At 35.1% G+C, this 24,351-nt stretch overlaps 1 protein-coding gene and 1 long non-coding RNA gene across 3 annotated transcripts; one reads left to right on the top strand and one right to left on the bottom strand.

Moving 5' to 3' along the window:
• Positions 1-1,104: 1,104 nt before the first annotated feature.
• Positions 1,105-7,568, bottom strand: LOC18439556 (alpha,alpha-trehalose-phosphate synthase [UDP-forming] 6). 2 transcript variants are annotated; one of them, XM_006849726.4, is made up of 4 exons: positions 7,451-7,568; positions 3,421-5,747; positions 2,409-2,682; positions 1,105-1,890 (listed from the first exon to the last, which is right to left on the bottom strand). In XM_006849726.4, exons 2-4 carry the CDS (start codon positions 5,412-5,414, stop codon positions 1,579-1,581), a joined length of 2,580 nt encoding a protein of 859 aa, XP_006849789.1. In that variant the 5' UTR covers positions 5,415-5,747; positions 7,451-7,568; the 3' UTR covers positions 1,105-1,578. The 2 variants fall into 2 exon arrangements, with proteins under 2 accessions (XP_006849789.1, XP_088720855.1); XM_088864729.1 differs by lacking the exons at positions 1,105-1,890; positions 2,409-2,682 and having other exon boundaries at positions 3,417-5,747.
• Positions 7,569-15,139: 7,571 nt separating this feature from the next.
• LOC148782234 (uncharacterized) lies at positions 15,140-16,143 on the top strand. Its single transcript, XR_016053199.1, has 2 exons — positions 15,140-15,207; positions 15,297-16,143. It is a non-coding gene; the product is annotated as an uncharacterized LOC148782234 (long non-coding RNA).
• Positions 16,144-24,351: the final 8,208 nt, after the last annotated feature.

Raw genomic sequence — 24,351 nt, 5'->3', positions numbered from 1 at the left:
AGATAAAAATATATTTCAAAGCTAGTCAAATATTTTCAATATTGAAACCACATTTCTCAATACTATTTGAAAGTGGGCTCTAATTTGATTGTTTAATGCCTCGACTATATACAAACCACACCCTTATATAAACGGTGAGGTTTGTATAAAATGTCAAACCTTATACTATTGAAGTAACGTGTACATCAAAACTATGCCGAAAATGAGACAAAGCCTTGATATGAAAATCGATCATTTCCCCAATTATGATATTTGAAATACAAATCAAACAAATCTATAAACATTTCAAAATATTAAAAATAGACGGTCGAAAGAAGAACTATTTTTAAGACTAAAAATCCCAAATATTGAAAATAAACGGTTCAGATAATACGTTAGAAGATGAACTATTTTTAAGACTAAAAATCCCTTCTTTTCTTTTTTTTTTGTCTATAAATCTCGATGCTGAGAAGCTGAGATGACCGATTTGAAAGTTTTCTAGAATAGAAATTTAGAAACAAACCATCGATTATGGACTCTTTACATGCACCCTATTTACAAGTGTAAAGTTGACACCTTGTATAAACTTCTTCCTTATATAAATTATAATTTATACTATGTGCAGGTCATATATATATTTTCACACAAGATCAGGCAAGCTCTGATGGACCCAGGATCTGGTCCGGGTGTGGCAAAACTCAGGTGTTAGGTCAAGACCCAGACCCTGGTCGATGCCCCGGCATCCATGTTTGCTCACTGTAAAAGATCTCATCATTTTCTACATTTTCAAAGCAATTCTGAGATGCTCCAGATATCACAAACTCAGGTCGCCATGGACTCCCAAAAGAAACAGCTTTTACCTCTATTTTGCTCGCTGGGTTATTAGCCTCCTTATTATCCAATACCACCCAACAACTACTGCCACTGACAGCTAACCCATCTGGCTACCAACTAATGCTATTATTACCATAACCACTTTTTATACTAATAAAGTTATTGTGATCATTATTGAGCGGTAGCTAACCCCAAATAAAAAAATTAGGATAAAACTCGGATGATGATGATGATTAATTAGGATAAGACTCGAATGAGGATGAGTAGAATGAGGATGAGTAGTGACACTTGTGAGTCCAAATAACAATCAATCAGTAACTGCAAAATTTACAATGGCAAAGCATCCAATAATACAAGGATTATTCTCAGCTCCTAAACCACAATCTAAAAGTTTCATACATCCCACTAAGACACACCAAATATATTTACAGAACAGTAAAACACAGATGAAAGGTATGACCCACCTCGATCCAAAGTGCAGTGTTTTCACAACAATACGTCTTAACAGCATCTTCAAAATGCTGCAAAACCAAGTGGAAATTTATCAAATGAGCTCTCGAATGAAAACAGGTTCCTTCTCATTTGAAGTCCTCCTCATGAAGCCGAAGGCAAAAAACGATGACCCCAATTCTTCAAACAAGCAATAGGTCTGTTTATTTTGAGACCATAAAAAGCTTTCTCACAGTAAGTGGAAGAGGCAAACTCATGGGGCAGTGATCTTTTTCCAAGTAAAACCAACTAGCACTTGTACCATGTTGCGGATTCCTAATGGTGAGGTGAGCTCCTTTCTGCTTGCTCTGATACAGAGGCCAAGCCCTGTAACATTCTAACAATTTCTATGGTGTCATCCAAATAATACTTGGCTTTACTTGGTTTCCGACCAACTGTACAAGCAAATACTTCAGCCAGCGAGGACAGAGAAGGGCCAGCCTTCACTTGCGCCTTCGCTTGCATAATCACCTCGAACATGTCCTCATCGGATCTATCATCTCCAATACAGAGAACAAAATCAGGTGGTGTTCCTCCCTCTTGCATCAAAGAGAGAAGCCGTCCTGCTACGAGTCCCTTGCTGACACCCTGCAGGTTAAGCGACAGATAATAAACAACTTACTGCCTACAATTGCAATGCATATTAGCATCAGAATGGAAAATGAGAAGATATGGAGAAGCAAAAGACACAGGAATGTCTTTTCCATCTCCTTTTTCTTTTCTTTTCTGTTTTTTTTTTTTTTTTTTTGGGTGGTAGATGAAATAAGACTAAATGAAGAGCAAAAATCCGCAGACCCCCAAGATATGAGGAATGGGTAATTGTTTGGTCAGAAGGTTCAGACAAGTGGCATGCTGCAGTCCACATTAAGTGGAGACAAGATTTCTAGACAAGGCATCTTGATTGAGTTATACAGGAAAATATCAAAACAATCGAGTACGCTCATGCTGTTTTAAGTGTGTATCCGTTTCATTCTTGTTATATAAGATCAGGTACCGCAAATACCATTTTTCCTGGGAATAATACCGAAAACAAATAAATACCCCAACAAGTTGATACAGATAGACTTATTCCAGTTCTCAAAAAATGATCCACCTCGTCCTCATACCTGTGGTTTAACTTCCACAATGTGTTGACCGCTCTTAACCGAAACGGGCTCATTGGCAAGAACACTCTCAAGATGATCAAGAAGCTCCTTAGACTGGCAAGACCCAAAATCCGGATCAGCATCTTGATAATGCCAAACCAGTGCAGTGTCTTTGGTTTCTATGCTGGAACCATCGGTTGTTTCTGTATACAGTTTCATTACAGGTTCTGCAATTCTTTTCCAGTCAAAATCTGTCACAGAGATGCATGTTTCCCATTCTACGTCATGCTTCAACCTGAAAGAAGACATCTGCTTATCAGAAAGAGAATTCTGACCACAGAATTTATGTAAACCAATGTCTAAAATATTGTTTTCTAGAGTAAGTAGACTGAAATTCAAAACGAGACATCTTTACATGATAAATCCACATTTAATTTAGAAAATACACTTAATCTACCCATGAAAGTAACATAAATTTTAATCCAGATTTTTGTATTATCAAATTCAAAGTTTGAAGAAAGAAAAGGGTAGTCAAAGATTTCAAAGGCAAATAAATTTTGCAACTCCAGCATGTTAGAGTATCCATGCCAACTATTGATCCAAAATCTATCAATCAGCTGCTAATGATTTCAGCCAAGACCCAAACTGACTAACATTTAAAACTAAAATATGCATACATTGGCAACTCTCCCATCACCACAATTTCAAAAAACAAAAAGATGTATTACCATACTGTAATCCAAAGGACTATCAAAAACCATGGTCCATTGGGTAATCCAATGGACAATGAAAAACCATGATTCATCATCTCCATCTTAATGAAATGGATGATAATGGAGAGATTTCCATCCACAATTGTGGTCACATCCCGTTCTGATGAATTCCATTCTCCCCATCACCATCCATCATTGCATTACATTAGATAGTGATGACCCCAATGAATAATTCTCTTTATGGACATACAGAACCGTGTTGTAGGGTTACGTGCCCCAAAAAAGAGTTTATTCGAACCAAAGGAAGAAATGGAAGTCACCTGAAAAAGAACCCATGTTCTGCCGCAATCCCAAGTTTTTCACAAGGAGAAAACCAATCGGTCAGTGTCTTTCGATCCCTTGCACTCACCAGGAACACAACATTGTTTGGATCCGCACACAACTTATTCAAAATGTCAATTGACTCAAGGGTTGGAGTCTTGTTTATCGATGACTGAGGCATCATGGTTCCATCGTAATCGAGAAGGATAGCTCTGGATTTAGTCCTTTTATAAGCAGAAACTATATGCTCAGTTGAAAGCTTCCTAAAATTTGGATCAAGCGCAACCACCCTGAATCCCAATCCAAATCCAATTCCCCAACACCTCCGCCTAATGTGATCCCTACATGTTCTCTCCAAGTCCTGGAGAAAACTATGAGCCCAATATCCCACGTCATGGGTGCTCACATATCTATAATGCTTCTCATGCCTCAATTGCTTCTCCCCCTCTGCCATTACAATAGCACTATCCATGGCTTCAGCCACTGCATCAATATTCCACGGGTTGACCCGAATAGCCCCACTTAAAGAGGGAGAACACCCAATAAATTCTGAAACCACAAGCATGCTCTTTTTTGGTTTGTCCGGATCTCGCTCTAACACCTCATCCAGTCGTTCGTTCCCTTGTCTGCAAATGATATACTCATATGGAATCAAATTCATTCCATCCCTCACTGCTGTGACCAAACAACATTCTGCAACTACATAGTAAGCAATTCTCTCGTAGAACTGAAGTGGTTTATCAACCAAAACCACTGGTTCATAGCCTGGCCTTCTAAATGTCTCATTGATACGTTTCACAGTCGAATAAGTCTCAGCCTGCACTTCCTGAACGTCTTTTCCTCTTCCCCTTGCAGGATTTGCAATTTGAACCAGGACCAACTTGCCTCTCCACTCTGGGTGCTGGATAAGCAACTGCTCCATGGCCAAGAGTTTCAAGCTTATACCCTTAAAAATATCCATGTCATCTACACCAAGTAGCATGATCCTATCTCTAAATTTCTCTTTAAGAATTGCAACTTTCGCTTCAGTTTCAGGAAGGCTAAGCACTGATCGGAGCTGACCCATATGAATCCCCACAGGAAGAATCTTTATGGTCACATTTCGGCCATAATACTCAAGCCCAATATAACCCCTCTTTGATTCATAGACAAGCCCAAGCATCCTACTGCAACAAGAAAGGAAATGGCGAGCATAATCAAATGTGTGGAAGCCTATTAGATCAGCATTCAGAAGGCCTCGAAGAAGTTCTTCCCTCACTGGAAGTGTCCTATAAATCTCTGAAGAGGGAAATGGGCTATGAAGAAAGAAACCCATTTTCACCCTGTTAAATCTCTTCCTTAAAAAGGTGGGTAGCACCATTAGATGGTAATCGTGCACCCATACAAAGTCATCATCGGGGCTTATCACCTCCATGACTTTGTCTGCAAAAATCTTATTGACTGAGACATAGGCTTGCCATAGAGCACGGTCAAATCGCCCCCCAAGGTCAGGAGAGAGAGGCAGCATATAATGAAATAGCGGCCATAGTTGTTGCTTGCAAAAACCATGGTAAAACCTAGAGAAAAGATCAGGGGGAAGGAAAGTTGGAACACATTTGAACGTCTCAAGCAAGATTTGAGAGACTTCATCTTGTTCACTTGGGGGAACCTCCTCTTTAAGGCAACCCACATAGATAACTTCAACGTCTTCTCCTAACCCATCTTTCAATTGCAATAGCAAGGCATCCTCATCCCAACTGAAAAGCCACCCTTTCCCATCATCTCTTCGATGAGCTCTAATGGGAAGCTGATTGGCTACTATAATGGTTCTGTCTTGAGTTACCGAGGAAGGTGGGTCAGAGCCGGTACTGTGAACAGAAGCACCATCATCAAAATCTGAGATGATACCAGGCACTGTCATGACTCTCGGGAGCCTTCTTCCCATCCTACCAAATGATGGAGGGGTACCACCTGAAACGAGGTCCAATAGATTTGAATATGATCTCGAAACCATTTATTCTTCAATGTGCTAATTTTCCCTATCGGAGGAATGCGATCATCAACTAAAGGAACCCTCACTGGTGCACGTTTCGTTTCTAGCTGTGGAATTCACTTTCTAATCATCAAAGACCACGAAGCAGGTCAAGGCCCCAGTCATCAACTTGAGAAATGAATTGGGTGATTCTATAAGGATCTTGCCCACTTTCAGTAATGGGTTCCTCCAAAAATTTCCATTTTCTCATGAAGAGCTCGATTTCCATTTAAGTCCGAAATGGATTTGTCGACAAATCAGAGTCCGTTATCTTATGATATTGTCTCCTAAATCAAAATTAATACCACCCTTTACCTGCATGACCACAACAGAGTATCATCAAAGCACAAAAAGTTTCCAGCCTAAAACATTGAAGTCTGAAGATATATATTGCAAAAATATATACATCTTAAAAGGACCAAGTCATTTTGTCAGAACAGCAGAAGGTTCTACTACACACATCTCCCAAAGCAACAAGCATATTCTTAATATAGCACAAATAGAATGACAGTGACACAATCCTCACCTTTTTATCTATAATCTCTCTTCTAAATCAGTTATATCTCTTGCAAAGTTACATCAATAATTAATTTTCCTTGAAGAGCAGCGCATTGCCAACAAAGTCCAGAGCTGTAGTGCAACTTATTACACCATAAACAGTGTGCCGGGACTCATCTAGGCCAAAGGCCTCGTCCCTTGGACAAGGCGTGTTACTGGCTGAGTCCTGCACAGGACTAAAAGGCCCTAAAAATAAATAAAAAATGAAAAAGGAAAGAGTGAAAAAACTAGAAAAATATAAAAGTAAAGTGAAACCTGAAACAACTTTAAAAGTTAAAACAAGCTCAAAAAATTAGAGAAAATGGATCAGAAAAAATCAGACAGTTTGGGACATTCTAAAAAATCCAAAACAGGACATAGAAAAATAGCGATAATGGCCAAAAACATGCACCAATCTTTTTCAAATACATCTAAATCACATTAAAAAGTTCGTGTAACATTCCCATATGTTTTACATTTTTTTTTTTTGTGAACCTTTTTATATGCCCCAAGTTGTAAACACAACTCGGGCTTCTCAGCCACGCCTATGTCGAGGCCTAGTCCCGGCACACTGCCATACAATTTTAAGTGACAAGAAATTGTAAGGTAATTTCTTTTCTTCATTTTTTTCTCTTTTTTTGAGATGTCTCAAAGAGATTTTTTCATCTGGCTCATCTCCACAATACATTGAAGAATGTCATTTCTAAAAAGCTTTTTCCATTCTGATAGTTTCCATTATATTTAGACATTTGGGTTATTTTAACAATCTGATAGAGAGAAAATTTGGATCGCTCCCGCAATATCCAACAGCAAAATAATTTATCGAGATCACTGTTTTACGCTGACAATGAAACAATTTCAATAACATAAATGGTATAACGAGAGGAAAAATAAAAAACAATAACATGAACCAGAAACAATCACTTAACTCTTGAAATTTCTACAAAACTAATAAGAAACATATTAGCCAAAACTAATTAGACAAAAGAAATCTGTTTGCTGAGCGCGAAATTAAAGCCGACAAAATCAGAAAGTACAAAGTGTCAATAATACCATTATAGTTATAATTACTATTATTGAAGCCATTAAAGAACCATCTCTGAATAATAACTGACAGCAATAAAGCCTTCCTTTAAGAGCTTCGAAGAACCAGAAAAAGGACTTAAGGCTGAAGCAGGAAACTTCTCAAGGATATAAGCAATAAACACGAGAAATACAGCAATGATAACAAGATTTAATTGAACAGTAACAGTAACATTGTTGTGAAGAACCAGTTTTAAGAGCATAAAACTAATGGAAATAATAACAAAATAAAACTGGAAAAACGAGAGAGAGAGAGAGAGAGAGAGATACCAGCTTCTAGAGCTTGGAAAGTGGAGAAGACCAGTAAATGCATATAAGATAGAGAGATAAACCAGAGACATGAAACAAAACAATTGAGCATGAACACAAAGAAACCATAAATCGTTTTGGTACTTTACCTGAACACCCAACAAACAGAAAGTGATCCAAGAATTCTAGAGAGAGAAAGAAAGCTCAGGTTTTCTTCTTCCTGTCTCTGCAAGACCAAACCCCCACTCTCTCTCTCAATCCTCTTCTGGCCGCATCTGGTTAGCTGGACCCATTATTATACTTCGTGAACAAAAAATAAATTAAATCAAAACGAAATAAGCCATTAGAGATAGATTGACCAGGAAAGCACTTACTTTTATATGAATGACAAACTCATCCTGACCAGTCCACTATGAGATACATGAACCGTTTTCTAAAATGACATGTTTCCCCTAAGAACGTAACATCATATACAATTTTTTTTTCTTTTCGTGAATAATATAGTGAAAAGATTTATTTTTTGTACAAAAAAAATCATATTTTTGCCTCAGTTGACGTAAAATTAATAAACTAAAGCATCAGCTAGTGTAAAATCTAGAAATAATCTTTCGAATTTTGTGGCACATTCCTATCCATTGAATTTAACTTATGTCAGGTATTGTTATCCTCAAATTTTTATACCAAGGGCAAATAATCTATTATAGTATACTACCTATTATTGTATACACACTTTCTTTTTCCATTTGCATAGTACTAGTTGTTGGGGAGCATAATTTGTTTTATAGAAAAATATACAAAGAGATCATTTATTTTTGATATAAAGATTTCATAATTGCTCATGTTCATCTAATTAGGTGGTTGTAAGAATATCTTTCATTAGATTCAAAATTAAAAAAAAATCTCAATCTTCGTGAGAAATACCAAGATATTCAATTTGATATCTAAAATCTAAAAGTAATTCTAACTTTCTTGTGATAAAGATAAATAGTCTCACATAATACTAACCTTTGTTTTATTTACTAACATCACGTGAGGCTTTCTCTAGTGCTTTTTGAATGTTATCAATCTTAACTCACTTATTTAAAAAATGGGAGTTAAACCATGAAATTTGGTGTATAAAATATAATATACTCATGAGAAATCAATCATTATGTCTTGAGAATGGATGGTGGAGATTTAATAATGGACATCCACACAAGATGAAGGCAAATATTTTGATGGTGTACCATATAGTACGTAGAGCACTAGAGTATGGTGTTCTTTCCCATTTTCTGTGGCCAATAATCACCCCCATTGCACAAATGAGGTCCAAACTTTTTAGGCATTCATCTTGTTTGAGTGGAGTGGCACCCCAAGATTTTGATTTTTTTTTTGGTAGTTTAATGGGGAATACAGTCCCTTACCTGTTTTTTAAATTGTTAATGGTATTCAAAAGTGCTAGGTGAAAATGAAAGCTTAGACATTAACTAAGACTCACGTGATACTACCACCACAAACCCAGCCCTATTCTCATCCTGAGATAAATTATTTCTAGCTTTTTGCATGGTGCCGTAGACTGAGAAGCCGAAACTAAGGGTTTCTATTCCCTCTCATGCCCAACTTCTATTCCTCTTTCTACCTAAAGCAAAGAATATACCAAAAGTCTAATTCCTATGAAGACTTAAAAAACCCTCCCCATTCTCTTCTTACCTACCTCAAACTAAGCAGGTAATAACTAATGGATGACTGAGCTAGAAAGATGAAGGGTGAGTTATTTCTCATGTCTGGAACCCCACAAGATAATTTAAGCCTTCTTTTGGAAAATAATAAAACGTAATTTGCATATTTCATATAAGAAGACATATAATTAGTTTTAGCTGTCAGATTTGAAATCTGAAATTGGAGTGTGCTATTTACCAAGCTACAATTCTAAAATACTAATAATAATAATGAATTGAATCTCTAACCATCTAATTTCACATATAAAAATTAAGAAATTAATGTGATTTTTGTTCCAAAAAAAGAAAAAAAAGATCTTAAAATGTAGAATGTCCTTTTCCTCATGTCTATGCAAGTGCCTGTGGCTATAAAACCCCGAGTGAGGGGGATTTTCGTCGGAACTAAATTTTCAGGGGCTTTTGGGCATATTTCAAGGATCGGGCAGTCTCCGTCTTTTCAGTAAAGGACGAGGGTCGTTAGTGTCATTATTTCAGGATAAAATAAAAAATAAAAAAATAAAAAAGGTGGTTAGAGAAAGAGTTGTAATAAAAAAACAAGTATCGATAGTTAGGGCAACGTTATCCCTTTCTCTCGAAGGGCACGCCCGAGAGGGCTTCAAGGCTCGGAACCATCGACAAAGTGGGGCCCACCAAGCAGCTGTCATCCTCGTGCTCCTAGCCACGTGTCGGTCCTGGAAAGCCCATCAACCTGCCCACGCGCCTTCTCAGTGGCCAAATAGGGCTTACGTGTGCAGTGTGGGAATCGACACGTGTCCAGGGACCGGCTTACGCGGCGGCTTCGTGAGTCGGCTCACGAGGCAGGTCTAATGGCCCAAACAAATTACGTAATACTAGGGTTTCTTAAAGGCTTCGGTTTGAACTTGGTTTTTAACTATAGTCATCATTAAGGAATCGAAAGGTCGCTCGACCGATTGGACCATATATGGTGGTTCCCGAGTAAGTTTCATTCAAAATGAATATATATATATATATATATTATTGAAAATTGGTTAAAATTAATATTTAATTGATTTAGATAATATGTTTTAAATAATTTTTTAAAAAATATATAATATATATTTTATATATATATATATTTTTTAAATCCAATCCAACCAATTCAACTTGACCGATTTTGATTGGACTGAAGTCTTCATAAGTCTATGATCATTGCTACCTCATAACACCGGTTTTAAATTTGACTTTAGGCTCAACTTCAATTATTGTTGGTGGAGATGTAATTTTTAGTGCATTATATTCTTAGATCTATCGTTTATCTCTAATAGTGAACTTGGTGATTTTAAAAAAAGAAAATCGTTTTATGCGGCAGGAATTGCATTTCTACATTTGAGATCCCTAAGGTATAAAGCATCTATCTTAAAGATAGAGGTAAATAGGCCGTCCATCTAAAAATAATTGAAACTAACGTTCTAAATGCTTTTTAATAGAATTATTATTTTTAATTTTCAAAATTTATTTATTTTTTCATATTCGTTATCTCCATGTTAGATAGTATGTGTTCTTAAAAATTAGGTAAAAAAGTCCATCTCAAAAATAGATTTTTAAGAGGTGATTCCAGCGTTTTAAAAATCGCCGAGTCGAACCGGACTCGCCCGGTTCGACTCGGAATTCACGAAAAAGGTATCGGATCGGTTCAAAAACCGGGAATCGTCCGGTTCTAGAGAGAACCGGACGATTCCGCACAGTGACTCGCCGATTCACTGTGCGGAATCGGCGAGTCCGTGAAGAACACGGGTTGCACAGTGTTCTTCACGGATTTTTTCAAATTTGTCATTTTTTGATCATTTTTTTTGTTTTTTTCGGCATGTGATCTGTTTTGCAGGCTGTAAACAACTTTATTCAGCTTTTTCAAGGATTAAATGGTGGAAAAATTGGTTGTTTTTTTATCAAGAAAAATTCGGGGTTTAGGGTTTCCGCCATTTCTGAAAGTTCATGCCAAATAGGGCATGAATCTTTCAAAATTTGTAGGCATATTGATCTTAAAGCTGTGAATCAAAAGCTTTTGTTACTAATTTGTGATAATCGTTGAGAAAAACAGAGTTTTTTGGAGATTGAAGGCTTCGGTTCACAAAAACAGGTAAGAACTTTGGGTTTTTTTTTTTTTCCGCCATTTGATTTATTTCACGGCATATTTTGAACAAAATGAGTTCAATAATTAGGGTTTTTAATATTTATTGTGTCTAGTATGATTTAAAATTTTCAATTTTACGTAATCTGATCAATTACAGCAAGAAATTTGATATGAACAGTGAGATGTCTGCGGAACCAAATTCCGCTGTTTTTTTTTTTTTTTTTCGCCTTTTGATTTTGTTTTCATGATATATTTGAAATAATGTGTTAAAAATTTAGGTTTTTGATTCCTTATATTGTTGTTTATCAGAAAATATAGTTAATTGGATGTAATTTATTCACTTGGAGGTGAATTTTTTAGTTAAAATCGCTTATGTAAAACGACTCTGTGAAGAACAAATTTTTTTTTTTTTTTTTTTTTTTTTTTTTTTGCGTAGCCCATGATAGAATTTTTTGTAATCTATGATCGAATTTTTTGTAATCCATGATCAAAATGTTTGTTTTTTTTTCTTGTAATCCATGATCGAATTTTATTTTTTATTTTTTATTTTTGTAACCCATGATAGAATTTTTTGTAATCCATGATCGAATGTTTTGTAATCCATGATCAAAATGTTTGTTTTTTTTTGTAATCCATGATCGAATTTTTTGTTTTTTGTTTTTTATGTAACCCATGATAGAGTTTTTTGTAATCTATGATTGAATTTTTTGTTATCCATGATGTAATTGTTTTTTTCTTTTTTTGTAATCCACGATCGAATTTTTTGTTTTTTTTTTGTTTTTAATTTTTTGTAATCCATGATAGAATTTTCTGTAATCCATGATCGACTTTTTTGTAATCCATGATCGAATTTTATGTAATCCATGATCGAATTTTTTGTAATCCATGATAGAATTTTCTGTAATCCATGATCGACTTTTTTGTAATCCATGATCGAAATGTTTGTTTTTTTTACTTGTAATCCATGATCGAATTTTTTGTGTTTTTTTTTTTTTGTAACCCATGATTGAATTTTTTGTAATCCATGATCGAATTGTTTTTTTCTGTTCTTGTAATCCACGATCGAATTTTTTGTTTTTTTATGTTTTTTTTTTTTTTTGTAATCCATGATCGAATTTTATGTAATCCATGATCGAATTTTATGTAATCCATGAGCGAATTTTTTGTAATCCATGATCGAATTTTTTGTAATCCATGATCGATTATTTAAGAAAATTTATGATTTTTTTTTTTTAATCCATGATCGAACTTTTTGAAAATTTGTTAATTTTTTTTTTTAATCCATGATCGAATTTTTTGAAAATTTGCTGTACTTTTTTTTTTTATTTCTTTTTATCCATGATCGAATTTTTTGAAAAATGATGATTTTTCGAAAAGATGTGAAAATCGTGATAAAGTTTTGATTATCATGATGTATTAAACATTTAAACCCAATTTTTAATTTTTATTGTTTGAGTTTGCTGTAACTTTTTTTTTTTTTTTTTCAAGATCGAATTTTTTGAAAATTGATGATTTTCTGAAAAGATGTGAAAATCGTGACAAGGTTTTAATTGTCATGAGGTATTAAACCATATTTTAAATTTTTATTGTTAAAGTTTTTGTTGAAAAAATTGTATGTTGATGGATTATTTATGCAAAAAAATGCATGTTATTATATTTTCAATACAAAACTGTATTTTTTTTATCTGTTGTTCATGGATTTTTTAGTTGGAATGACTGATGTTAGCCGGCTCTTTGAAGAATTGTTTTTATTATTAATTTTTTAATGCAAAAAATGTATGTTCTTGATAATTGAGTTGTAGCCATGTTTGGAGCTTGCATTTTGTATTATTCTAAATGTTTGTAATTGATATATACAAAATTTTATTGTCAAAAAAGGTATTTGCAATAACAAATAACAACGAATATGACTACATGAACTACCGCAACATATTATCACTACATATGGTGATTATTTTTCTTTTTGAACTGTCAGGTTAATTTAGACTTTTTACATCTTAAAACAGTTGAATCATGTCAAGATCTACAGAAGACCCTGCATGGCAACATGGGGTCAGACTTGATCCCAACAAGAAAGACAAAATTATTTGTAATTACTGTCAAAGAGTGATAAGTAGTGGGGTACATAGGTTCAAGCAACACTTGGCAGGGGTTAAGGGAGAAGTTTCTGCATGCACTAGTGTTCCTAGTAATGTAAAAAAACAGATGGTGGCAATTCTTAATGCTAGCAAAGGTAAAAAAATTGCCAAACATAGGATGAATGAGGAGATAACTAGTTTATATACACCATCAAGCAGGAATGATACAGAAGCGCAATATAATTATGACCTAGAAGAGCAATATAATAATGAGCTGGACATGGCCACAAGATTGAGTTTACATGAACAATATCAGAGGGAATGTGGGTTTAGAATGCCTAGTGGGTCTAGCTCAGACATGCATGGTGGGCCTAGCTCCGATATGTATGGTGGGCCTAGTTCAGATATGCATGGCGGGTCCAGCTCGAGCATGTATGGCAGGCCCAGCTCAAATATGTATGGAGGGGTTGGTGGCAATATGTATCAAGAAGAATCAGTTGTTGAAGAAATTGTTTCTAAGTTACCTAGGAGTGCCAGTATTGCAGGTCATGGTCGTTTCTCTCAAAGCCTAAGTCACAACAGATGACCCTAAAAGGCATGGTTAAAGGTACAAGAAATATGTTAGGGAGATATGTTGGTAAATGGTTCTACGATAAAGGGATTCCCTTTGATGCAGCCAATAGCCCATATTTTCCACCTATGGTTAGTGCAATCCAGAGAGCCGGGCCAGGGGTAAAACCCCCGACGGCATATGAGCTCAGTGGGCCAATATTAGACGAAGAGGTAGAGGAAGTTAAAAAGTGGATTGAAGAATATAAACAGAGTTGGCCAAGGACAGGAATTACTCTCATGAGTGATGGTTGGTTGAATAAAGTTAGCAAAAAGGAGTTTTTAAACTTCTTGGCCTATTCCCCAAAAGGTACAGCTTTTTTGTCTAGCAAAGACGTATCAGGGACGAAGAAAGATGCAAACTTATACGTACGACTATATGATCAGATAGTGGAGGAGGTGGGGGATAAGCATGTAGTCCAGTTTATTACGGACAATGCGCGTGCATGTGTTTCTGCGGGCAGCAAGTTGATGGATAAGAGGAAGCATCTAGTATGGACCCCGTGTGCTGCACACAACATCGATCTTATGTTAGAGGAAATCGGTGAGATCAAAATTGTGAAGGAGACTTTAGATGAAGCAAGGTTGGTGTCGAGATTTATATACAACCACTCGAAAATATTATTTCTGTTTAGAGAACACTCTAAGAAAAAAGAGATAATCAGGCCTGCCATAACCAGCTTTGCGACCGATTACTTAGCTGTGGACTCCATTCGACAATCTGAATGTGCATTAAAGAGATTGTTTACTTGTGAAGAGTGGTTAAATGACCGCCTCTCGAAGTCCAGTACCGGTATAAAAGTGGACAACATAATCTCAAATAGGCTGTTCTGGTCTCGATGTTCCAGTGTTGTAGAGGCCACTGCCCCTTTGGTCACGGTGTTAAGAATGATGGATGCTGATAAGAAAGCTACCATGGGTATCCTTTATGAAGGTATTGAGAGGGCGAAATCAGCTATTGGGGAGAAGTGTAATTTTGCTAGCAAAGTGATCGAGATTATAGAAAAGAGGTGGAACACCAAATTCGGACGTCCAATTCATTATGCTGGTAAATATATATTTATATCATTACAATGTTTCAGTTTAAATCATTTTTTTATGAAATTGTAAATGACATTTTTCTACCTATATATTTTTTAGGTTACTACTTCAACCCAAAATTTTTCTATTTGACACCTGAACAACCCCACAAGATTATGGAAGGGGTCAAATACATTATTGCAAGGTTGGAGAGAAGCCATCGAAACCAAGTAGCAGCAATACAAGAGGTATTATTTAATGTTTGGGTAAAAACTTCATTGAGTTGTTATATTTGTGAGGAATAATGTACTAAAACGTAATATATTTGTTTTAGCTTGCTATGTATAGGGATGCTATAGGATCCTTCGGAACTAGACTTGCCAGAAATTCTCGAACTATGATGGATCCAGGTTATCCCCTCGCTAATATTTTGTTTATTCATATATTTAATCTTATGAATTGTTCTTGGCCTTACAATGCTTTTTACATTTTAATCCAGCTGAATGGTGGGAGATATATGGTACTGATGCACCTCACCTAAAGAGGATAGCAATCAAGGTGCTCTCCCAGACATGTTCTGCTACTGGCTGTGAGCGCAACTGAAGTACGTTCCAATGGTTGCACACTACTAGGAGGAATTGACTCGCTTTTGAGAAGCTTCATAAACTAGTCTACGTTCATTATAATTTAAACCTTAGAGAGCGACAAATAAGAAGGAAGCTTGAAGACTATGGGCCGATAGACTTAGACACAATATTTGTCACAGACACAGCAGACCGATGGGTAGTAGAAGAGGAGGAGCCAGTATTGCACAAGAGAGCGTTCCTTGAGGCTATCGGTGATGAAGATATTGAAGAAAGTGATGAGCGGCATGAAAGAGGAAGCAGCCAGCCAATGTATCCACAATATGTCGGTGATATTGCACCTAATGAGGGAGAGTGGGAAGGGGGTCTAAGAGAAAATGAGAGAGATGATGATTTTGAGGCCACCCTATCCCAGCCATATTATTCACATATCGAGTCCCAACAGCAACAGTGTAGGGATGAGCACGACAGTGCAGGTGAGCATGAAGGATGGACAAGCTTCGGGGATTTTGGATTGGGAACACAACAAAACACTAACACTCAGGGATTTGAAAATAGTCAGACGCCCGCTAATATCGATGATTCGTTTTTAGATCGAATCAATGAATTGTCAAACGAATTCAATCAATGGCACCAGCGTGACCAAGAAGAACAACAACGTCGTCTATCATTTTATTTTTAGATCGTATGTTACTAATTTTATGCTTTATTGTAGTCCATGTATGTTGATATACTTATTCCATGATAATTCTATGTTTATCCTTTTGTGTGATGTAAATTAAATGTTGAATGGCGGTTCATGCAGGGGAAGAACATATCAATATTCGCATATTCATTCAAAAACATGAAAATTCTTAATGGAGTACCCTCATTTTTTATTGAATTCCTAAAAAACAATATTTATAATGAATTTTAATAATTTTTTCGGATTTTTTTGAAGCTTTATTCTGACCGATTCACCCGATTCCGATCGGGATCGCCGATTCGCCTATCCGGATCGGTTTTTGGAAAGCCCGATCCGGGTCACCGATCCGGTTTTTAAACCATTGGGTGATTCATTTCTACATGGTTTCATGGAAACTGTGTCCTTCTAAAATAGTATAGACCAAATAAATCTATAGATATTTGAAAGTTTTAAAAATAGGTTGCCCAAATAATATGTTATAAAACCATTGTTTATAGGGTGTGGTTTGTATAAATGATGTTCTAAACAATCAAAGGAAAGCGCTCCTTCAAATAGTGTTGAGAAATGTGGTTTTAATACTGGAGATCTTTGTGATAGCCTTAAAATATATTTTCATCTTTAATTATAAAATTTAAAGCTTCAAAATAGTGTAGATCGAGCAGATCTATGAAAACTTGAAAATTGACGGTCCAAAAAATGCATTACAAGATGTACTCTTTCCAAAACTTGAAATCCATTTTTTTCTCATGTCCATGCATCTTGATGTCGAGATGATCAATTGGGGATATTGGACATCAATACAAGTTTGATTGTTTAGAGCATCAGCTCTATGTAAACTTTTTTCTTATTTTTAAAACTTAAAATCTTTTTTATGTTATATCCACAAATCTTGAGATAGAGGCAATCAACTTCAAAGGTTTTCTATAATCAAAACTACTTTTTCTGATGGATTTTTTAGATGCACTATACTTCTACATTGTAATGCTGAAATGAACTTTTCCCTTTTTTAAATGCGGAGCTCTGTGATCCTAATTAAGCTCGGTATAGTTTGCTAGCACACCTGCTGACATCCTATGTCACTACGGTTGATGGATACTGTAGAAAACCAAATGATAGTACAGTACATGAGGATTATATAAGTTGAATGACTTGGTGTTTGAAGCTTCAATTATATTTGATATCAACTTCTCGAATTGACACATTAGTAAATGAATGGGGTGTAACCAATAAAAACAAAATTTGGCAGCATTGGTAACATCACAAAAGTGGAACAAGAATTTGTTTCGGGATTGAACTCCTCCTACACTCGCCTTTTCAAAGGATGAATCTAAACAATTGATGTTACATTCAAGAAAAAGTATAGCCAATTGATACGCGGTGCATTTGATTAATTCCAGTATATTGGGAACTAGAAGTGGTCAATTATTGGGATGGGATAGTACATACCAGTGATTTAAAAAATGTTCGGTCAACACGGAATCACCTAGTCTGACATGGGAATCGGTTACCTTGGAATCAGTCACTCCGTGCTAATATGTCAATGTATAGGAAATTGTCCAGGTTTAAAAGAAAAGTGTCGTTTTCCTATAATAAAACTATCGATTCATCGATTCGGACTGATTTTTTGTCGGTTTATTGTTTTTGCATGTATTTTTTAGCTGGATCACTATTTTTTTTACATAATTAAATGGCAATTTGGACCGCCGACTCACCGATCCAAATCGATTTTTGTGATGCCCGATCTGGGTCACTGATCCATTTTTTAAATCATTAATGCATACCATCGCCATACTATATGTCATAACCGGTCTTGCTACATGCCATAGCGGTTTTTTTTTTTTTTTGGTAGATCAGTGGATAATACGGGCCACACCGTTGTTGCAAGTAAAAGGTGTATTCTTTCTCTTTTTTTTTTTTTTTGTTATATAACAAAGAGTGAATTCTTTCTTTCTTTCTTTTCATTTTATTTTATTTTTATAACAAAGAGTAAAGGGTGTAGACTCTCGTCCACTGAGGCAAAGACACACAGATAGTGGTTTCCAACTGCAGAGCCATCAAACGAGCTTGCAGCAATATCGAAGGAGATAAAGTTGTTAGTCAAAACTTTTAAATAATAGTTGAATTTTAAAAAATTAATTAAAATGAATGATAACTCAAAATAGAAATATATAAAAAAGTTAACTTTATCTAAACCGTCCGAAATTCGAGTGATCCAACCAACTAAACTAATAATTTTGATAGGTTTTCAATTAAACCTAATTTCTATTTGATATATACTGGGCAAGGCACCAATTTATAGTTTTATTTGTAGGATTCGGCAGTCTGATACGGTCTGTAGCTATGCAAGCTTAAATTGAAGGTTCAAACCAAGCTCGCGTACTGCACAGAAAGAGATAGATCTGGGCAACCGATATTGTAAAAGAAAATAGAATTAGCGGATGATTGAAAAATGGGAGTAAATAAATTATGAACATGAACAAAACTTATTGAAAATAAAAATCACAAAGAAGAATATTGAGATTTTATATATATATATATATATATATATATATTAGAAGAAGAGTAAATTACCTAGGGACACAATTTATAGGATTGGGTAGTGTAATAAAAAGAGCAAAAATTTTGTTTGTCCGACAATGCAAATATCGAGTTTTACGTGGTTAGAATCACTATTGGAGGTCTAATAAGATTCTTTCATAAGAAAATATACTCTCTCAAACGCTGAACTCAACTTCAGAAAGATATGTTTATATACTCAAAATACTCTTATAATTAAATTTTAATTAAGAGCCCTTGCGAAACCCCTGCCAATTAATATCAACGAAGCGTGAAGATTCAGGGTTGACATAACATAAATTATTTAAGAAATTTTTAATTTATTATCCTACATATGTGATTTGGACTATTTAACATCTTACCCATATTCTTATTTAATTTTTAAACTATCCATCATTGTTTTGTTTAAATTTCAAAATCGAATTGGAAATTTATCAAAATCCACGTAAGGTGAAATATTAAATAGTTTGAATATTAGATACATTTTGGTAAATTTTCCTTAATATTATTGCATAATACAATTCAAAATAAGAAAAGCTTCAAAAACAAACAACACTTAGAAATGAGAACTCAAAAGTTGTGAGCCCCCAATTGCAAAGTTCAAAAATATTAAGAGCTCAGCTAGCCAAGAAAATTAACATGGATGGAGCCAGAAATAGAAAAGGAATATTAGCCAGTAATGGGTCGGGCAACAACCTGGCCTTAAAAGAGTAGGGCCTAGGCCGCAAAATATTGTTTTCCCGGGTCAGGGCCGGCCCATAAACACCCTTAGGCCAGAAGTAACTCGACAAAAAACCTTAGAAAGGAAATATAGTTAGTTATGTTTTTGTTGGGGAGAGAAAACGTGGTGATTTCCCAAATGGTGTGAGAGAAACTCCCCATTTTAGAGAGAGAGAGAGAGAACATTTTAGAGAGAGAAAGAGAGAGGTCGAGTCGAGCCGAGCTAAGCATTCAAAGAGAGAGAAATAAATTGAAGTTATGAGTCAAACTTAATCCGTACAAAGTTTGGACCCCATGAATTGTAGGCTTAGAGGCACAATTAATTAGGTAACCAAACAATATTAAAATAATAATAAATAAATAATAAGTGGGTGAATGAGCCACGAGATCGTGTGACGTTAATACGACGAGTCTTTCTGCGCCACGTGCGCAACCCACCATGGCCCCCACTTTTCGAATTCTTTACCGCTTTTTTCCCGAAATTTTTCCGAAATAGAAATATTTCGGTCAACTTCGGATGAAGAGATGGCTCTTGGAGAGACCAAAAGCCGAAGCATATTCCTCGCCTTTCTATCTATGTTCAATATAAAGCGTATAATGGACGGCTGTGATTTCCCTGTGGTGCCGATCTCCACGATCTAAACCGTTCATGTAAAGGGCGAGGCACATGGGGTAATTAATTAGGTTTGTGGGGGTAAATTTGAGCATTTTTGCATTCTAGAGGCCTGTTTTATCTGTCAATATGGTTAAATGGTGTTTGTCAAAGGGTCAAAATGACGGTTATGCCCTCGTCTATTGGTTTAATCCCAACGAGAGAGATGATTTTTGTCGGAATATGGTACAAAAGCATACCTAACTAGTTAGCCAAAGGCATCTTAATTGTAAAACAACCGCAAAGTTTCTTGACAAACCAAAGGAAAAGAGATATTTATCCTCTCTCTCTATATATTATTTTTAAGAGAGAGAGAGAGCCCTCCTATTATCTTTGATCTCCGTGTTAGAGATTATGTGCTTAGTCCAAAATTTCATTTGAAAAATTGATTTATTAATAATAGATATGTATTTTTACATATGCAGGCTTGCCCGTATAGAATCCGGATCCTTACATCTTACTATTTTATTTCATCTTTCAATATAATTAGATAAATTTATCAAAATACTCATAAGAGATGAATTATTAAACATTCAAAAAAGTTTATATAGAGTCGAGGCTCTAAACAATCAAATTAGAGCCCACCTCAAAAATTCCGTTAGAAGCTTCAAATCGATCATCTCAACATCAAGATGCATAGACATGACAAAAAAAAAATAGATTTCAAGTTTTAAAAATAGTGCATCTTGTAACGTTTTTTTTACCGTCAATTTTTAAGATTTCTAAATTTTCATATATATGCTCGATCTACACTATTTTTGAAGCTTTAAATTTTATAATTAAAAATAAAAATACATTTTAAAGCTATCACAAAGATTTTATGTATTGAAGCCACGGTTCTCAACACCATTTGAAGGTAGGCCCTAATTTGATTGTTTTGAGCCTCGTCTCTATAAAACATTTTATATATTCACAACTATTTCGCTGCAAGATTACGTGTTTTTTAATGGGTATTTTAAGACGAAACAAAATAAAAAAATATAGATGATGTGTTAAATGTTCATCATTAATGAGTGCTTCGATAAATTTCTTGATGGCCTAGACCTATAGAAAACCAGGATAGGGCCACAAAATTAACTTGAAGGTGGGATTCTAACCAATAATGGGACAGGTCATAGCCGGCTCGGCGCGAGTGGATCTAGGCAAGGGCTGGCCACCTAGCCAAGAGCCTAGGGCTGGCCAATAGGGACCAAGCCCGTCTCGAGCCAACCTAGGTCCGGCCCATTGCCAACCCTACTTTTAATTTTATGTTTTTCTTGTGATCGTGTCATTCCCCTTCATCCTATTATTTTTTCCTTTCGTCTTTCTCTTTAACAAGTTAGAGGGGAAAGGGTCCCCTACCTATTTTCATTAGTAATAAAAGTTTATTACATTAAGTACAATGAGATGTCAATTAAAAGGGCATATTTCTTCAACAAGTTACCAATCAATCAAAACAAAAACAAAGGGAGATATTTCATCCTTTCATTTTTATTTTTTATCTTTTAACTGTATTTCTTCCTGTCATCTCTTCTTTCTCCTCTTCTTCTTCTTCTTCTTCTTTTTTTTTTTTTTTTTTTCATTTGCACATTTCTTCCTTTCATCTTGTTCATCTTGTCATCTACCTTTCATTATTTATTATTGGTTTTCTCCCTTTACTAATTTTCACCCAGTCATGTTTTTCTTCATTTCCATCCTGCAGCCCACCGCCCACCGCCCACGTGATTCCCATTAGCATGTGAGCTATTGGTGATGGTTGTTGGTTTTTAATATAGATGACTGAAACATTTGGCCATTTCTCCATTTTTTTAGGTTCAAAATTCTGAATATTAATGCAAGGCACCCAATTGGTTCCTGAGTCAAAAAAGGGAACTTCTTTATTTCTGCAAAGGAAGATGTGGGTACAATAATTCTTTTTCAAACTGACCCTTAAATCTTCAAAAGAAGTAATTGGAAAATAATATTTGGTGCATCAGCCAATTCATGTGTCTGCCAAGGACTTAGAATCTCCAAAATCAATGTACAACCGTTTCTGCCTTGGATCCATGACTTTGAAGTTTTAAAAGTAGTGAAAATCTGATGATCTTTTAAGAATAAAATAACATCGTTCCAAAACTCGGCCGAGGCAACTCAGATTCGTCTGGATAACTCGGCCTCACCCCATAAGCGAGGCGAGTTTTGGACGAGTAAGTTGTACACAATTTTTTTAAACTTTAAGTTAATATTACCGCAATTTTATATCAAATGTGTTAGAAAGCCGCCAGCGGAATGGAGCTCAAAACATCTTATAAATAGTTCAGGTTTCTTACTGCCCATGACATTTTTTTAAAACATCATTTCCTTGGGGCTTATAAGGTTTATTCAGAGAAAAAAAAAAAAGCTGCCAGCGGGTGCTCAAGGTTTATTCAAAAAAAGAAAGCCGTCAGCGGGATTGGAGCTCATAACATAAGCCACCAGCAGCAATGGAGCTCATAACATCTCATAAAGAGTTAGGGTTTCTTATTATTAAAGGAGGTTTGGCTTTTTGTAGGATGGTGTGTTATCATATGAATAAATATCCCTTATAATAAGATTATGTACCTTTGGATATGTATCTTTTGATTATGATAGGATTAGGTGTTCTTAATATGTATGATAGACATCTATCCATAACTGTTACTGATTGTACATTTATACTGGTCTCGTATATTATTTGATACATCAATATAAAGAGAGTTAATATACATCAATACACAAAGAGTTCTCTACATAAATTATGACTCGAGCAAGATCTTTTTCATCTCAAATTTGGTACTCAATTCATAATTCCCAAGTGATTATTTCAAAAGAAAAGGAAAACAAAAAAAATTACATCTTAAGTTCTTAACCCCTTGGACCTATTTGTCAAAAAATTGAACAGCTTATATTTCTAAAGGCCTTATTTTGCCTTCAATATTTTTTTTTTTAAGTTGGTCGCTAGATTGAGAAGGTGTATCCCTAGAATTTGGAGCCCAAGAAACTATTCGTAAAGAAAGTGCTACACAAGGTAGTAATACCTTCAAGATTATATTTTAAAAATGTACACAATAAGATTAATTACTTTTGATAGAAGGAAGTCACAATCATCATTGACCATTAAAATTCAAATTGGGTGGTTGAAAATATGTCATTGGTTGGGCACAAAGTCAAGAATAAAATTTCTCGAATATTGTGACACATTTTCATCTACTCGATTTCACATCATATGACAAAAAATAATTGTCACCTCCTTGTACCATCAATAAATGGTCTCATAGTATACAATCTTTTTCTTTTTTTTAAGTCCCTAGATTAGAGAGGTGTGGCATGCATGCATATATTCCTCTATTTTTCATTGTATTAAATCACTCAATCTCACTGGAATCACTCAATCTCACTGTAACTTTCGTGGAATTATCTCCATGTTTACTAAGCTGTGAAACCTATCATGCGTGAGTTCTCTAGAAGGCAAAAGTATTATGTTGGGTGTAGACCTTAATTTCTCCTCAACTCGAACTACAAAATTTCGTTAAGTGCAGGTTTTAAGGGGTCCTATTTCTCTTTAATTTTTCCTTTTTTAACTATTTTTCTGAAATTCTGCTTGTCGTCACCTAGAATAGGTTATAAGTAGCTTACTGCTCATGTCTTTACACAGTCAAGAGGGACGATGGAAATTTAGTTTCTCAAATTTGAATTAAAATTGAAATTGTAAGCCCACGTAAAAGAAGTGGGTTCTACATACCTTGTGTTATGTAAACAGTCGACATAAAACTTTATTAAAATTTTCCATAAATCCTAATGGATTGATTAGGATAAAATTATGAAAAGATAAACTTTACCAAAAACCTTACATCAAACCAGATCAATTGATTGAGATAAAAAGATGAAAAGATGATTAAGGAAGCCTTTTCGATGGTCTGAATTCGAATTGGCAAATATTAAATAGGATTTAAGAGTACAACGAAGGAATTACTGTTCATGGAAGAAAAATATAGGGCTGAGAGAGATTCTTAAATATACAAATGAGATGTAATGCACATATTCTTAAGAGGAAAATTGCTGTCCACATTTCTGTCCATAAAGTGTAAGACATCCATTTTAAAGATGGGTGTAAGTAGATGTTCCACCAAAAAACAATAGAAACTAACTGTCCAAATGTTTTCTTATTAGAATTATTATTTTTAGTTTTTAAAATTTATTTGTTTATTCATATTCATGATCTCCATGTTAAAGATTATATGTCCTTAAAAATTAAGTCTTACAATTCGTCTAAAAAATAAATTTATTATAAGTCCACATTTCTACATATGCGGGTTTGGCCACATAGAAACCGGGTCCCTTCTTAAATATATGAATGAGATGTAATAACAGCCAAACCCAC

Source organism: Amborella trichopoda, chromosome 4 (assembly GCF_054954075.1).
Source record: "Amborella trichopoda isolate Santa Cruz 75 chromosome 4, AtrichopodaSantaCruz75HAP2 v2.0, whole genome shotgun sequence".
NCBI classification, from domain to species: Eukaryota; Viridiplantae; Streptophyta; class Magnoliopsida; order Amborellales; family Amborellaceae; genus Amborella; species Amborella trichopoda.
The sequence above is the reverse complement of the archived record's forward strand: the minus strand, read 5'-3'. Positions and strand labels throughout refer to the sequence as shown.

Excerpts from the sequence above, each read along its gene's own strand:
- LOC18439556 (XM_006849726.4), bottom strand. The coding sequence starts at position 5,414 with ATGGTTTCGAGATCATATTCAAATCTATTGGACCTCGTTTCAGGTGGT. Across the intron at positions 2,683-3,420 it reads GAACATGGGTTCTTTTTCAG|GTTGAAGCATGACGTAGAAT; the intron begins GTGACTTCCATT and ends GTCTTCTTTCAG. Across the intron at positions 1,891-2,408 it reads TTGTGGAAGTTAAACCACAG|GGTGTCAGCAAGGGACTCGT; the intron begins GTATGAGGACGA and ends CTTAACCTGCAG.